The following is a 16,385-nucleotide window of genomic DNA, read 5'->3' as shown; positions in this document are numbered from 1 at the left end:
TACGCTTACGAAAGCATATGGCTTTCAGAAGATTATCGCGAAACGCTTTGTTAGTACAAACGTATATGAAGAAGTTGCTTGCTGGTTGTATAAGAGAACACGTAGACGCGACAAGCAGAAAGATGTTCTTTTTAAAAATTGAAACTCTGTTAGCATCAAAGAAGCCAGTGTTCTCCATCGTCCAATAGACAGTCTAAAACAAAAAACACATAAAATTTCATGAGGCATAACATTCAGCGCCTGTTCAAGTACCTATTCTTGTAGTATATGTATTCTGACATTCAGCGCCTGTTCAAGTACCTATTCTTGTAGCATATGTATTCTGACATTCAGCGCCTGTTCAAGTACCTATTCTTGTAGCATATGTATTCTGACATTCAGCGCCTGTTCAAGTACCTATTCTTGTAGCATATGTATTCTGACATTCAGCGCCTGTTCAAGTACCTATTCTTGTAGCATATGTATTCTGACATTCAGCGCCTGTTCAAGTACCTATTCTTGTAGCATATGTATTCTGTCTTTCTCATCTATGGGCCATTAAAATATATGTTTGAATTAACACACAGCAGGTGAAATAATTAGATATCCAAATCTTAGGTAGTTCAAACAAAAATACTGAAGGTCATAAAATCATGAAACTACTTATACAATAATTTTGTAAAATCTCATCTAGGGCATCTATGTGCGTTTTAATGCTATAAGTACAAGGACTATTCTAGAAATAAAGTAAATTGGCTTATAAAAAGGGTTCTATTAAAAGTAGGAGCTTGCAATCTTCTTTATTTTTTTGCTTATTTCTTAGAATTTTTTTTATTTCATTTTTTGTTCAACTCACTCAATAATTTTTTATCTGTCTTTATATTTTTGTTTTTGGCATGTAACAAAAAACATCATTTTTGTTGATGATTTACTAATGCCAATGAAAGAATTATGCATACACATATACATAATCTTTTCGTATCACTAAGCTTCCATGCTATGAAACGAATTGAACTTAACACAAGGTATTCCCATAGAAACATCTGCTTCAGCATACAATGGTTTCGGCATACCAAGGATATATCAAAATGAATGAACTTCATATCGCAAGGTTGAAGTTAGCTCCCCATTGATTCCTGGCTGCTCTGATGTCGCTATACTGAGTGATGATTATGATGTAGAAGTTATTTACGACTTTTGTGCTAAAAATTAAAGCTTGCGTATTGAAACATTATTTTAGCTCAGATATCTATTCTTCCTGAGAGAACCTATAACTTATAGAAAACATTTTTGTGCCTCAACAACATACCATGAACCATGTTTAATAGAAAAAACATTAATTTAAACCAACAAGTTTATGACTTTTCCATATTTAAGCTTTACAACTGGAGGCTGCAAAACTTACCGATGGTAAAGTGGTGATAACAAACAAAGAAAGAACCAAGATAAGGGTAACTGTTAAACTTTTGTGAGCCTTCCACCTGTTAGCGAGCTGCTGCCTGTAAGGAAAAATATAGATCAACTAGATGAATGCCCAGCGTTGCACGAGTAATAAAAATCAGCTTATAAACAGTAACAGATCAAGTAGTTACTAATTGCTAATTTGAGTAAGTTAGTATATGTATTGCTAAACTTACTAATAAGAACCGTGAGAGCAAGCTTTAGTGAAAATGCGCGTAACAAAGCATTTTTATGTGTATTTCAACCCAGAAAATGAGTATCTGACTATTAAGTCCATGTGTCCTGTGTAGCTTAATGGGTTAGTCTGCCACCTTGTGAATGGGAGGCTCTGTGATCAAATCCTCTGCGATGCAGAGTTTTTATTGCTAGATTTTAGTTGCTATAACTGGACGTAGGGTGTACAAAATATCGAACAATAAGATTTATAAATACCGGTAGATATACAATCTAACTCTGATTGGCTCAAAATGTATATTTTCCAATATTCAGCGTAAATATTGAGTAAATATTTAATTTTTAACCCAATCACGCATGGTCTGTAAAAAGGAAGACGAGGAAGCGTATGATATAAAAAACTAAAAATGTAAAATATGAAAAATAATAATATACCAGAAATAATTAAGAAATGAGTAAGCTGAGTTAGTTTAAATTTTTTTTAGTCTCAGTTAGAGTGAGTTTTTAGACTGCATACCTCTATGACTATTTTTACCTATTTCTATGACCATTAGCATGACTTGCTCACAATCTATAAAAGGTGCCCGACCAATAGCGCGGCTTGTTCACAATTTGTATATGGTATTTGACGGATAGCGCGGCTCGCTCCCAATCTATATATGGCATCTGACCAATAGCACGGATTGCTCACAATCTATATATGGTATCTGACCAATAGCACGGCTTGCTCACAATCTACATATATGGCATCTGACCAATAGCACGGCTTGCTCACAATCTATATATGGTATCTGACTAATAGCACGGCTTGCTCACAAACCATTTAATATATCCGACATTGACTGATTAAGGACATTGAAAAGAATGATTGTATGCATAGCGGTGCAGTATTTATATAATTTATATATAAAGTATATAAATAATATATTTATATAAAGTAAATATAAACATGAATATTGGTGCTTCTTCTCAACATCATTACAGCAATCTTTTGTTTCATACTTGATGTTACATTTTTTGTATAATACGCTAAAATATATTTTGTATTACTGTTTACATAACCATTTCGTCAGTTTTTGTCAGTGCAAGGAGAGGGATGTGAATCAAACTTACAGACCTTATAAATTGACTTACTTAGAGATGGACGCTTTTATCTTCCTCTGATACATAGCAAGTTGCAGAATAAGAACGACAGTCGCCAGAGTGCATAAGATCAGAGGTAACGGACCTCCGATCACAACTGATACATTTATGTACCGTTTGCTCAGCGTATTTACTATGATTGCTCCATGTGTATTAAATCTGTAATTACAAATAGAAAGGATCGGTAATGGCCAAAACAATCTTTACTATAATAACAGTTGTCCATGGCCACGCTTCAAGGTTAGAAAAAAGATTGCGCTCAAAGGGGTTCGAACTCACTACTTTTAACTTGGTAGATAGGCGCTTCACCACCTAGGCCGGTCTACTGCCTTGTTGCATTATAGAATAATTGTTCAGTCAATTCTTGCACCCGAGAATCTCTGATTGTGCACTCATAGTGATCTCTGCCAGAGTACAAGTGAAAGACAATTTACAAAAAAGTTAAATGTAACATTTGCATATATAACTTGTTAGTTTAGCCTAAGCTTTTGTAGCCGTGCGGGTGTCTCGGGCATAACCTCTATCTATGCACTGTTTACAAGCTGTCTTACGAAGGCTTACACTACAGGCATCAGACATTGAAGACTCTTCTTATGAAACACGAACAAAAGCGTTTCTCGAGTCCTTTAATTTTCAATCAGGTAGCCGGCAGCATGCTTGTAGATTTTCACTGCATAATGCTACAACGCTTGTATGAACAACAGTCCAGGTGTTAATATTAACTTATGTTAAGTTTCTAATTCAATAGATGTTTGAGAGGTTGGTTCTCATGAAACAGACAGAGTTTTCCAACTGAATAGTTTTGTGAATGGCCGAAAATCACAGAGCATATGCGTGTGAAATTTAGACAAAAGCTGGAAACGTTTACAAATAAACGCAAACTCTCTAAACGCTACTCACTCATTATCTCACTCACCTACTCACCTACTCACCTACTCACCTACTCACCTACTCACCTACTCACCTACTCACCTACTCACCTACTCACCTACTCACCTACTCACCTACTCACCTACTCACCTACTCACCTACTTACCTACCCACCTACTCACCTACGTAAGTATTATATATTGTATATAATAGTAAGAATAGTTATTAAGGAAGTATATATTGTATATAATAGTAAGAATAGTTATTATGAAAGTGTATATAGTATATAATAGTAAGAATAGTTATTAAGGAAGTGGATATTGTATATAATAGTAAGAATAGTTATTAAGGAAGTTTATACTGTATATAATAGTAAGAATAGTTATTAAGGAAGTGGATATTGTGTATAATAGTAAGAATAGTTATTAAGGAAGTATATATTGTATATAATAGTAAGAATAGTTATTAAGGAAGTATATATTGTATATAATAGTAAGAGTAGTTATTAAGGAAGTTTATATTGTATATAATAGTAAGAATAGTTAATAAGGAAGTGTATATTGTATATAATAGTAAGAATAGTTATTAAGGAAGTGTATATTGTATATAATAGTAAGAATAGTTATTAAGGAAGTATATATTGTATATAATAGTAAGAATAGTTATTAAGGAAGTGTATATTGTATATAATAGTAAGAATAGTTATTAAGGAAGTGGATATTGTATATAATAGTAAGAATAGTTATTAAGAAAGTTTATATTGTATATAATAGTAAGAATAGTTATTAAGGAAGTGGATATTGTGTATAATAGTAAGAATAGTTATTAAGGAAGTATATATTGTATATAATAGTAAGAATAGTTATTAAGGAAGTTTATATTGTATATAATAGTAAGAATAGTTATTAAGGAAGTGGATATTGTGTATAATAGTAAGAATAGTTATTAAGGAAGTATATATTGTATATAATAGTAAGAATAGTTATTAAGGAAGTATATATTGTATATAATAGTAAGAATAGTTATTAAGGAAGTTTATATTGTATATAATAGTAAGAATAGTTAATAAGGAAGTGTATATTGTATATAATAGTAAGAATAGTTAATAAGGAAGTGTATATTGTATATAATAGTGAGAATAGTTATTAAAGAAGTGCATGTTGTACATAATGACAAGAATTGTTGCAAAAATATTTTCTCTCAAACTCTGACATGATGACTGATATATATTTAGCTCAATGCAAAGACATCAACAGCATTACACTTGTTGGCCGAGAGTGTTGTTTTTGAAATATTACGTGCTACCTACCGATACGCTTGCCAGCCAAAAATTTGCCCTGCCAGAGAGAGAACATAGACCGCTACAATAGCTCCATTAACTCTTTCCTTGCTGGCATATTTGTGTGCTTTTAGAGGGAATAAGGTAGCGATGAGACGGAATACAGCGAGCAGGACCGTGCACCAGTTAGACACCTGACAATTATTATGTGCTGATTCAAATGAGGTACAAACAGGTATTGAGACTGATATGCACACTTGTACAGGTACATTCATGTTATACAGATGCTGATGAACAAGAATAAACAAACACTTACGGTTCCCAAGTCATGTCGACTTTGTTATCTCAAAAGCTAGACCATCAACTCATGTTCTAATTCAAGTCGGAAAGATAGGAGTAAGACAAAAAGTCGTATCACTATTTTACAGTATTTTATACTGTCCATTTTGCTTTACGCTGCTCCAAGTTGGTATCCTTTTGTATCGTAAACTAATAAGGAAAAATTAGAATGCGTTCAAAAATTATGCTTCAGAGTTATGCTACTTGATATGACAGTTATGACCAGCGTATAAATGCCCTGAATGCTGAGGAGCAAAATCTGTTCTTAAATATTTGCTGTTTAAAAATACTCAAGTTGGATACCTAATTTGCCTGACCACCCACTACATTCCTACTTTTCCATAGAAACCACTATACCTTATACCAGACTCCAACACCTCGCCTGTTTACATTATAAAACAGTCTTATGCAAAAAGAACTTTTTTTAATACACTCAACTTATTTTACTTTAGTAATTTTGGTTTTTGTTTTTGTCTTAGGGTCTAATTTGCTATAATTGGCATTGACCGGTGTAAATAATGTTAGTATCTTATCTATTTGCTTATCTATTTATCTATCTTTCTACCGATCTATCTATCTATCTACCTACCTATCTATCTACCTATCTATCTATCTATCTATTTATCTATCGATCTATCTATATATCTATCTATCTATTTATCTATCGATCTATCTATAAACAAAATATTTTTTCTTTCCTTTTTGCATAATGTACTTGAGCTTACGAGTCCATTTATTATGTGATGAAGCACCAGGTTTAAATTGAAGACGTAAAGGTAAAACAACTCCATACATTTAAACTTGTGCTCGTACTACACTCGTCACTGTTTGGGTACAAGAAAAGCATTGCTTGCAATGCTACACAAAGTTAATGTTTTATATTAAATACAGCATGATATTGTGACACTGTTTAAGGTCATCAGGGCAGCCCATTTTTTTGTTAAGACGTTTAGCAGAGACAGCATGTTTCCATTCCTATTAAACCATTTAGTACCCGCCCCAATAACATCGCTATAAGGTTTTTTCTTTTTTTAATGGAAAATTCCACAGACAAATTAAGTTCGCAATATAATTTTCAATATTTGCTTGGTATTGGTAATTTTGGCAGCGTTTGAAAGAGCAGAATGTATGGGCTTGAATGAGATATGGTTTCATGCGATGAACTTAATTACTGACTGCCAAGAGCTGAGGAAACTAAAACAGGTTGGACTTTATAGTAAAGTTATAATTCAACTATAAAGTCCTATAGTTGAACAATAACTATTGAATTTGAGTAACTTATCTGGCAAGTAAAATCTAGTAAAATCTTTACTATAGTAAGTGCCGTGTCAGAAACTCGCTTGATGAATTTTACATTAAGCGTGATGATCGAGCGTTCGATTTAACAACGCCAAATGCGTCAAGCGAGAATATTTTATCTGATGTAATCAATATGACCACAATCAATCATCGCTATCTTCAGTTGGACATGTAGTCAAGAAGATTGGCTCATTAGACTGTAGGTCTAGAGGTTATGAGTTCAAATCCTCAGCCAAGTGGATTTTTCATCCCTAAAACTTTATTGTTATACCTGGACAGACAAAAGAAAGACACTGAGATTTATATATAGATGTATTTGATAAGCTATAACCAGTTGTATAACTTATACATAGATCTCAGTGTTTGTTCATTTCTTTTGTTTTTATTTCTGTGTCTAATTATTGCAATTAACCTGCAATCCAATGTAGCAATGAAAAATGTAAAAACCATTACAAATGAAAAAATCCTCAATACAGAGGAATTGATCTCGGAACCCCCATTCATAAGATGACAAGCTACCCCATTAAGCTACACGAGATACAACGGATGATTTGGGCAAACAGTGATTATCTGGGTTAAAAAACGAATAACAACACTGTGTTATTTGCAATGCCCTTCAAGCTTGCTCTTACGGCTCTTAGTAGTAAGATTAGCAAGAATATGTATACTAGCTTACTCAAATTAGCTAATTAAACTACATTACCTGCCACTGGTTACAAGCTGTTTTTAGTACCTGTGCAACGGTGGGCATTCAACTAGGATATAATATATATACACATACATTTATATATTTAACTTTCATATAATTATATAATTTTCACAACTAAAAAAACATATGATCTAGTGTAGGTGCTAGTTGAGATTTGTCAAGTAAAACTGTTTGTTTTAGCCTTCTTTGATCAGCCTATCATTCTTTTTACCAAACATTCTAAAGTTACAACAGTTTTTTTTTAAACATTTTCATTTTTCACCAAGTATACAATGTCTATGTATATCTTGTTTTTACTTACGCAGGCAAATATGTTGACAGCATGAAACCAAAAGTTGTTCCACAAGTACATGGAGTAGGTAATGCCTTTTTCCAGGTTTGGTGGTTTGCCCAGTTCTATCTTTGGTGGGTCATAAACACAAAATGTGAAAGCGTACGTCAAAATCACAAGCATCAGCTACAACATCAACAACAAAAAACGGCTGACACTCAACAACAACAAACAATTGCTGACACTCATCAACAACAAACAACTGCTGACACTCATCAACAACAAACAACTGCTGACACTAATCAACAACAAACAATTGCTGACACTCATCAACAACAAACAGCTGCTGACACTCATCAACAACAAACAACTGCTGACACTAATCAACAACAAACAATTGCTGACACTCATCAACAACAAACAACTGCTGACACTCACCAACAACAAACAACTGCTGACGCTCATTAACAACAAAAAATTGTTGACCTTTGTTCCCATCGCCAAACATACGTTTTGTAAATTAGTAATAATGTTATATCTTTTGGGCAATTATATTTGCAACTTGATGATCAGATTTAAAAGGCACACAAGCAACAAAACTCTCAAATGAAAAAACGAGCATAAACGCATCATCTACCCACATCACCTACACACATCACCTACACACATCACCAACACACGTCATCTACATATGTTACCTACACACATCTAAGAATCCTTTGTTAAGCATGTAAACAGATTGCGTGCAACTATTGTGTGCAACCTTACCATAAGGTCAGAAACTGCCATGGCTAAGAAGATTTTGTAGGCGGCTGTTTTTGTTGTTCTCGACAGGGCAATAATATTGAAAATGTTTACAGCTACTCCTATAACAAAAACATGATGGCCTTGTAGTATGATAGTATAATAATAATAATTATAATACTAGAAATTCCCCTGTCATACAGCCCACGACCAAAGTGATATTGGAAAAAAGAAAGGGTACTGACGGTTGAGAAATGCAATATTAGCAGTCAAATGGCACTGCAGTGCAATAGGATAACTGCAATGGTAGCTGTAATATATTGGGTGTGGGTATTATTATATACAACAAACAGCAATAATGAAAGGAAAAGATTATATGTTTATATCTCTCTCCCTGCAATAGGAGAAATGCAATATTGGCCAATATTAGAAGTAAAATGCACTGATATTATTAGAATAACCAATATTACTAATACAGTAATAATAGAAAACCAATGCACAATTTTGTTTACAATTCCAAACGAGATAGCTAACAAAATCAAGAAGTTGTGATATTTATATAGATTTTTAGAAAATCTATTTAAAAAAGTGTTTGGTCATGACAAACAGCAATAATGAAAGGAAAAGATTATATGTTTGTATCTCTCCCCTGAAATAGGAGAAATGCAATATTAGAAGTAAAATGCACTGATATTGTTAGAATAACCAATATTATTAATATAGTAATACAGTAATAATAAAAAACCAATGCACAATTTTGTTTACATTTCAAAACGTCATAGCTAACAATATCAAGAAGTTGTGATATTTATATAGATTTTTAGAAAATCTATTTAACAAAACTATTTAGAAAAAATAATAACAGTAACATATTGCCCATCATCGATGTTGTTAGTGTGACTATAAGACTTCAATAGTCATCCAAACTTATAGTTAAATATTGTAATAATCTCATAAGAATCGTTAGAAAAAAATATCATCATCATTTCCTTTACTTTCACTGCTTTGGACATCAGTTAGAATCAGGCCTGCCAACCCAAAAGTGGGGCAATGCGTGAGATTCGGTTTTGGGGTAATTGATGTACATTGTATCTTAGATAGTATATATAAAATTGTGGAAATTGGGGCAAAAGTCTCACGCATTTCTCACGCATTTTTATTTTTTCTTTGGGGTGATTGCGTGAGGTATGGTTAGAATACCAAAGTACTCAGAAGTTTCCAAAATGTCAGTTACTTTGAAATCGGCAAAAAAGAAACGATTTCAGTACTTCTACATTAATTACAGAAACCTTCGACAATTCGACAATGCTATAGACTGGTAAAGTGTGCACGTTATTTTTTCGTGAAATGCGCATGACTTAATGGTTCTATTCTCTGTCGCTCGGCGTTTTGTTTGCCGGTCGTAATTTTGATAAAAGTAAGGCTTCGCCAGTTTTCATAAAGATTTTTGGCCGAATTAATCTGTCTATTTATGTATAATCCGATCAGATGGGTTAGTTTTAAAATATTGTGGTAACCTTGCAAAGACTTGGTAACATACTTAAATAGGTTTATATGTGTTTTGCATCGTTATTATACTTTAGCGACTCTACTAAAAAATGGTTAAATTTGTTGATGAGATGTCGATGCAAGGATTGGTGACGTTGTTGATGAATAACTTTCGGGAGTTGTGTGCACATACATTTATCATGAAAACTCTCAAACTTCACTCCGCTCGTTTGGTCGTGGGAATATAATCCTTAAGTCTTTGCTTCAGATCAATCGAGTCATTGTCACAAATATTTGGCGTAATTCAGAAAAGTTTTACTGATTAAATTATGAAATGACTGTTAATGATAAAATAATAATGTATCTTGATGCCATAAAAGAGTAGTTACTCTCTCACAATGTGCAATGATAAGATAACTCAACAACAAATTTTAGAATACAAGGTGATCACATCTTGTTTCATACATGAGAGTACCCGTGCAGTCCGCTGCGCTAACAGAGATCGTCAGGTGCAAAATCAATCCAAACTATTCCCAGGCCAATGGTCAGCGCAGGTTAGTAGTGTATTGGTCTTCTCATTTGTAAGTTGCGAGTTTGAATCCCACCGAAAATAGTTTTTTCCTAACCACTAAACCAGACTTTGGACAGACAAGTTTTATTATAGTAAAGATTGTCTTATTTATGCTACTTTATACATTTTGTTTTGAGTAAACATAACAGAAACAAAGAAATAATGCCATTGTAGTCCATCACAAGGAAAATGAATGTGATAGAAGCAGAGCAACACTTGCCTGCGCTCTAAACCTCTCAGTTCAAAAAGTTCAGAGTCTAAAAATGATTTTCGTGAACAACAAGAGCTTTAGACCAAGTAAGGCTTTTTGTTTTTTTAAGGTTTTTTATCAGCATCTAAAATTAGTGCCTAAGGAAGCAAAACAATGTATTCAATGTATTCCATCTTTTACTGAAGTTCTGATCTCATGAAATCAGAAACCAACGCCTTTCGTTGCCACTTTAAAGGACAACAAGAAATGATCCAAGTTTGATGTTTAATTCAGCCACTCGTTTGCAAGCAGTTTGCTTTTAGCATGAATTAGAAGAAAAGAAATTAAATTAGCCAAAAGAATTAAATAAATAGATTAAAAAATACTCACAAATAAATACGACCAGTGTGACCAGCCCTTTTACTTTAGACAACAAAAGATTAAAAAAATGAACCAAGAATTAGCCAACTTGACTAACATTTTAACTTCCCAGTTTTGGGCATTCTTTTTTCAAAATCATTCTTTAAGCAAGAAAAATAGTCAACCTGATTAAATGAAACAAAAAAAACTTTCTAATGAAATTATAGAGACCCTTCTTAACCTTGCATTCAAAAGAATACATTTCTGATTTTGCATGCCAAATCTGTATTCTTACTGAATGACCTAAAAAAGTGTCAAGTTTTCTTCGTCAGATGTAATAAGAAACTGCACAAATATTCCAAGCTGCCAATTGAGAGTTCAAATCTTGTTGCAAGCAATCTTTTTTCCAACCTCTAAGCATGACTTCAGACAGATGTATGAACACGGCTCTTATATAATAAAGACTAGCTGAATGTCCTGCATTGCACGGCTAATTAAAACAGCTTATAAACATTACATTACCTATACATTACCTTACCTACTACATTACCTTTACACTACATTACCTGCAACTATCTATAAGCTGTTTTATTATTCGTGAAACATCGTTTATTCACTAGTGAGGCCAGCTGGTAATCGTTACGTGGGACACGACACGGTTATGTGTATTTTACACGTGCGTTTACACCAGGCCGATTTGTCGGAGTTGTTTCAACTCCGACGAAATCTGAGTTGGAACCGCTTCTAGTCTGTCTACGATTTGAAATACGTTTTTGCAGAGGCTTTTACACCGGACCAACTCCAACTCCGATTATACAAAATGGGTCACTATTTTAACCAATTAAATACAACATCGATACCTATTCCATTTTGAGCGCTTATCACCATAAACGGAAACGATAACCTTGCCATTGATTCATAGCACGCCCACACAGCTTCAACTTACCATAATTCTTATAGTAACAATAGTAATAATTTAGCTCGTCAAAAGTAATTTTTTTCAAGGATGGAACAAGACAACGACGATTTACTACTATGTTGTGCTGCAGCTGCAGCCGTTATAATTTTAGATGAAGTCGAAGAAAAACAGGTACGTGCGCATATTTTAATTTGGATATACATTGTATAGTCAATTATTTAAGCTATTCATATTGTTAACATTTAATTTAACAATATTGTTTACGGTTTTTCATCAATGTTTCAATTTACATAATTTTATTAATTGTCACTGTACCCGATTAAACAAACCGTTAGAAAAAATATTGCTAATATTTATCGAAATATCACTATATCTTAGTAAATCCACCATTGCATTTCCCTCTGACAGTTTCTATATTCGACAGTACCCTAACAAGGCAATCTACTTTTAAACTACTTGGCTTTGTCATCAACCAGACCACATCTCATTCATGTCAAATAACATCATCTAACCTACGTTTATTTTATAACATTCGTCATCTTATGAACTTTGATATTGCCAGACTATATTACTATAATTTTATCCATTCTTATCTTATATATGGCCTACATGTGTTCTACCCTACAACACCTGTAAAATCTTTTAAAACCAAACTCAAACTACACCTACTATTCTCTGACCAATAATACCATTAACCATCTAGTCTTACCTATTTTAACATTATACGTTGGTTGTTTTCATAACTAGAAATTTGTTGTCATAGATATGCATAACTATTTTCACGGAGTTTTTGTTTGTCGAATTTTTGTTTAAACAATACTTTTTGTTGTACATTGCTTTTTAGTTAGTTTACTAACTGTGGTACCTTGTGGAAAACATATTGTAAAATATGACTTGATTATCACAATAAAGGTTGCTCATATATATATATATTGCCTATTAATTTTCGGGAAAATCTTTCCTCGGTTTGTGACCCAAACCGACTTTTCACATGATTGTACTACTGCATGTTCTGTATATTTGTAGGAAGATTTGAGAAAGGGTAAACCATGGGTCGGTCCAATTACTGGATCACGTACCATACATGGTGCTTTTTATTCAACTGTGCCCAAGCTAATCGATGCTACTGGCGATGACAAGCTACCGTCCAACCGGGTTGGCACGTTCCAAAATTACTTCCGATTGTCTAAAGAAGAGTTTTGCTTAGTTTTATCGAAAGTGGAGCTAGAAATAAAGAAGCTAGATACCCACTATAGAGAAGCTATTACTGCCGAAGAAAGATTGATGGTAACACTGAGATATTTAGCTACCGGCTCTAGTTTAACTCAACTGCATTATGAATGGTATATCTCAGTTGCTAGCTTATCACAAATAATTTCCGAGACTTCAAGAGCAATATACAATTGTTTAAAAGACGACTTTATTAAAACTCCGTCTAGTGTGCAAGAATGGCTCAACATCTCGACTGATTTGGAAGAGAAATGGAATTTCCCAAATGCCATTGGTGCCCTTGACGGCAAACATGTGATGATGAATAAGCCTTGGCGTGCTGGGTCTGAGTACCATAACTACAAGGGACAGGAATCAATTATCTTGCTGGCTATGTGTGACGCCAATTACTCTTTTACGTATGTTGATGTTGGGGCACAAGGTCGAGCTTCAGATGGAGGTGTTTTTGAAGTCAGTACGCTGCAGGCATCATTGACCAGCAATAATATTAACGTACCGCCTGCCCGCTTGCTGCCAGGGTGTAAAGAACCTTTACCTTATGTAATACTAGCCGATGAGGCCTTTCCTTTAAAATCTCACTTGATGCGACCATACCCGAAAAGGGTTTTGACAGATGAGAGAAGAATTTTTAATTACCGGTTGTCACGGGTTAGAAGACTAATTGAAAACTCATTTGGAATTCTCTCTTCGACATGGCGAATTTTACTTCGTCGCATTGACCTTCAGCCAGATAAAACTAGAACCATTGTATTGGCTTGCTGCGCTCTGCACAATTTGATTCGTAGTTCTTGCCATCCTCCTGAAGGAACAGTGCCACCATTACCTCGAGAACCGTCTAATCTAGCAGACACTATACCTAGTGTTGAAGCTCGACCCGTTAGACCAACTGAAGCTGCTAAGATGGTTCGGGAACAGTATTGTGATTATCTCAACAAAGATGGAGCAGTCTGGTGGCAGAGAGGGTACGCATTGTTACAATGATACAGGTGAGCTTGATTTTAAAGCATTTTATAACTAGGCTGCTTGAAATTCATCTCTTGTGTTCTGACATTTCTCATCAGCAATTTGTGTGCAGGGATACAAATAATTGCAATAATTTCAAAATTTTTCACACGGTTCACCTGTAGTTTGGTGAGCATATTTAAGACTGTCTCTTGCAGTAGTGAATGAGAATTACCTATGTTTTAGATCTGTCAAGCAATGGTAACGCAGTCATGGATTGATGAGTTATTATATTCGATGTACATCAACCAACACTACAAGAGCTCATTTTTTATGGAAGCAATTACGGTGTTTGCCATCTACCGTACATCAGTTAACATTTTGCTCAATGGTACAGACAGTTTGTAAAGTGCATGTTTATTGAATATTTGAGTCCTATTGATCTGTGTAAAAATATCATCACACACTTATGACATATACAGTGGTGTGCAAAATAAACTGGACCATGTTTCTAAAAAACTAAAAATCTCATTTACAAACTTTGTCATCCACTGTAAATATAGTCTGTAAACTTAGTCCATGGCCATAAATTATATGTTAAATTACTCCTATTTTTGTCCTTGTTTCACATATATAAACAAAGCAGCTGTTAGATTATATTTTTTAATAATTATGTAGGCTGAATTCTGATCATTTCAATTTTTTGAAATGTTGCAAATTAAAAAAATGAAATGTTCAGATTTTAGCCTACATAGTGATTTAAATACATAATTTTATAAACTGTTTGATTTACATATTTAAAATAAGGACAAAAAAGGGATACATTCAATATATAATATATGGTTATGGACCAAATGAACAGTAGGTAACCATGTTGTACATGAGAATTTTAGTATTCCTATAAAAAAGGTATATATATGCAGAAAATATAAGTTTATGATTATATGAAAACTTGTTAGTACTATAATATTAAATAGCTCGGATCAGTGTCCGCTTCGGTTGATTGGCCATATATAGGTGCCGGTGGTTGCTCTTGAAACCGAGCTTCATGAAGAAGTTGTTGAATCTTCAACAATGTGGTCGAGGCTACTTGTTTATTTGAGATTTGGCGGAGCTGCTCAGCAATCATCTTGCCAGCATAGTCATACTCATCCAATTTTGGGTTCCTACTTTCCTGCACTGTCATCATAGTGTCTGTTATCGCTTTTAAGGTTTTAGCTCTGGTTTCTTCAGACTCCGCCCTCTTGCGCTTGAGCGACCGGGATGGCTGAACTGCAGTTTCAGGCGCACTATCACCATTCATTTCCTCGAGACTGGGAGACGAGGCAATTGGTACAGCTAACACTGCTGAATCGGATTTATTCATGTCAGCTTGACTGGCTGAGTCTGTGGGTGCTGAAAAAGATGACGAATATGAGTTAGTTGTCGATTTGTCATACAGTAGCGTGGGTATTGTTACATGTACCATGTACAAATAATAAAACTCTCTATATGAACTACGTACCTTCACTAGGCATCTCAATACTAGACTCAGTCTGATTGACATGCACCGTCGCTGCAAGAAACATTAGGCTGGTGTAGTATGGCCAAGAAGGTTGATAAGTATCTCCAGCCCCTGCACCTGACCTCTGGGAACTGAGGACTTTTTTGTATTCTTTAAGCCAGTACGTGCGTAGCCCTTGATACTTGGCTTTGACAATTTGAACTAAAATGAGACAAAAAACTAAATAAATAATTAACACATTGAATTCTTGTGTAGGTAAGTAAACCAACGAGAGTGATCTCTAATAAAACCATCAGCATTGATGAAAATAGGTTGCAGTTTGGCGAGGGTTCAAATAAAAGCGATCATTATTAAATTTGTTGTAATAAACAAACTATTAACATAAACATTAATAATTTTTAATTACTACATGTTTACTACCTTTGCTAGATCAGCTGTTTACACAATAGATAACACTACACTGCGCACTATTGCTAGACCTACTAACCTGTACTGTTCAGCGACTTGGCTAAATCCACATACTGTCCTTGAGCCCGTGAAAAATGCTCCGGATGCGTATGGTTCCATATGTAGAACCGTGGCTGTAACTCTGTGATTAACTGCTCAGAGCTCAGTGTTTTCAATGCTAATTTTAATTGATCTTTAGGAACAACGGAATAAACAGCCATGTTTTATGATTGCTACGATCGCTAATGATATTACCCGCGCAATTGCGAAGTTTTGCAATTTTACGAGATATGATTGGTCAATTTATTGTTTCACTCCGACAAGGACGGCCGTCAAAATCGGACCAACATAGTATGTAGCATTTCACCGATTTTGTGTCTTTGACGGAGACGATGCAGTTTTTACAACCGATTTGCCTTTTACACCAGGCCGATTTTGTCGGAGTTGAAACAACTCCGACAAATCG

The 16,385-nt window shown here is 34.3% G+C and overlaps 1 protein-coding gene across 1 annotated transcript; it reads left to right on the top strand.

The window, feature by feature from the left end:
• The first annotated feature begins 11,883 nt into the window (after positions 1-11,883).
• LOC137397425 (uncharacterized) lies at positions 11,884-13,829 on the top strand. Its single transcript, XM_068083714.1, has 3 exons — positions 11,884-11,967; positions 12,823-13,674; positions 13,812-13,829. Exons 1-3 carry the CDS (start codon positions 11,884-11,886, stop codon positions 13,827-13,829), a joined length of 954 nt encoding a protein of 317 aa, XP_067939815.1.
• Positions 13,830-16,385: the final 2,556 nt, after the last annotated feature.

Source organism: Watersipora subatra, chromosome 5, assembly GCF_963576615.1.
Source record: "Watersipora subatra chromosome 5, tzWatSuba1.1, whole genome shotgun sequence".
NCBI classification, from domain to species: Eukaryota; Metazoa; Bryozoa; class Gymnolaemata; order Cheilostomatida; family Watersiporidae; genus Watersipora; species Watersipora subatra.
Note: the sequence above shows the minus strand (reverse complement) of the source record. Positions and strands in the feature narration are given on the sequence as shown.

What these genes read in the sequence shown, in the direction of transcription:
- LOC137397425 (XM_068083714.1), top strand. Translation starts at nt 11,884, where the DNA reads ATGGAACAAGACAACGACGATTTACTACTATGTTGTGCTGCAGCTGCA. An exon ending in ATGAAGTCGAAGAAAAACAG is followed by an intron (nt 11,968 to 12,822) that starts GTACGTGCGCAT and finishes GTATATTTGTAG; the next exon opens with GAAGATTTGAGAAAGGGTAA.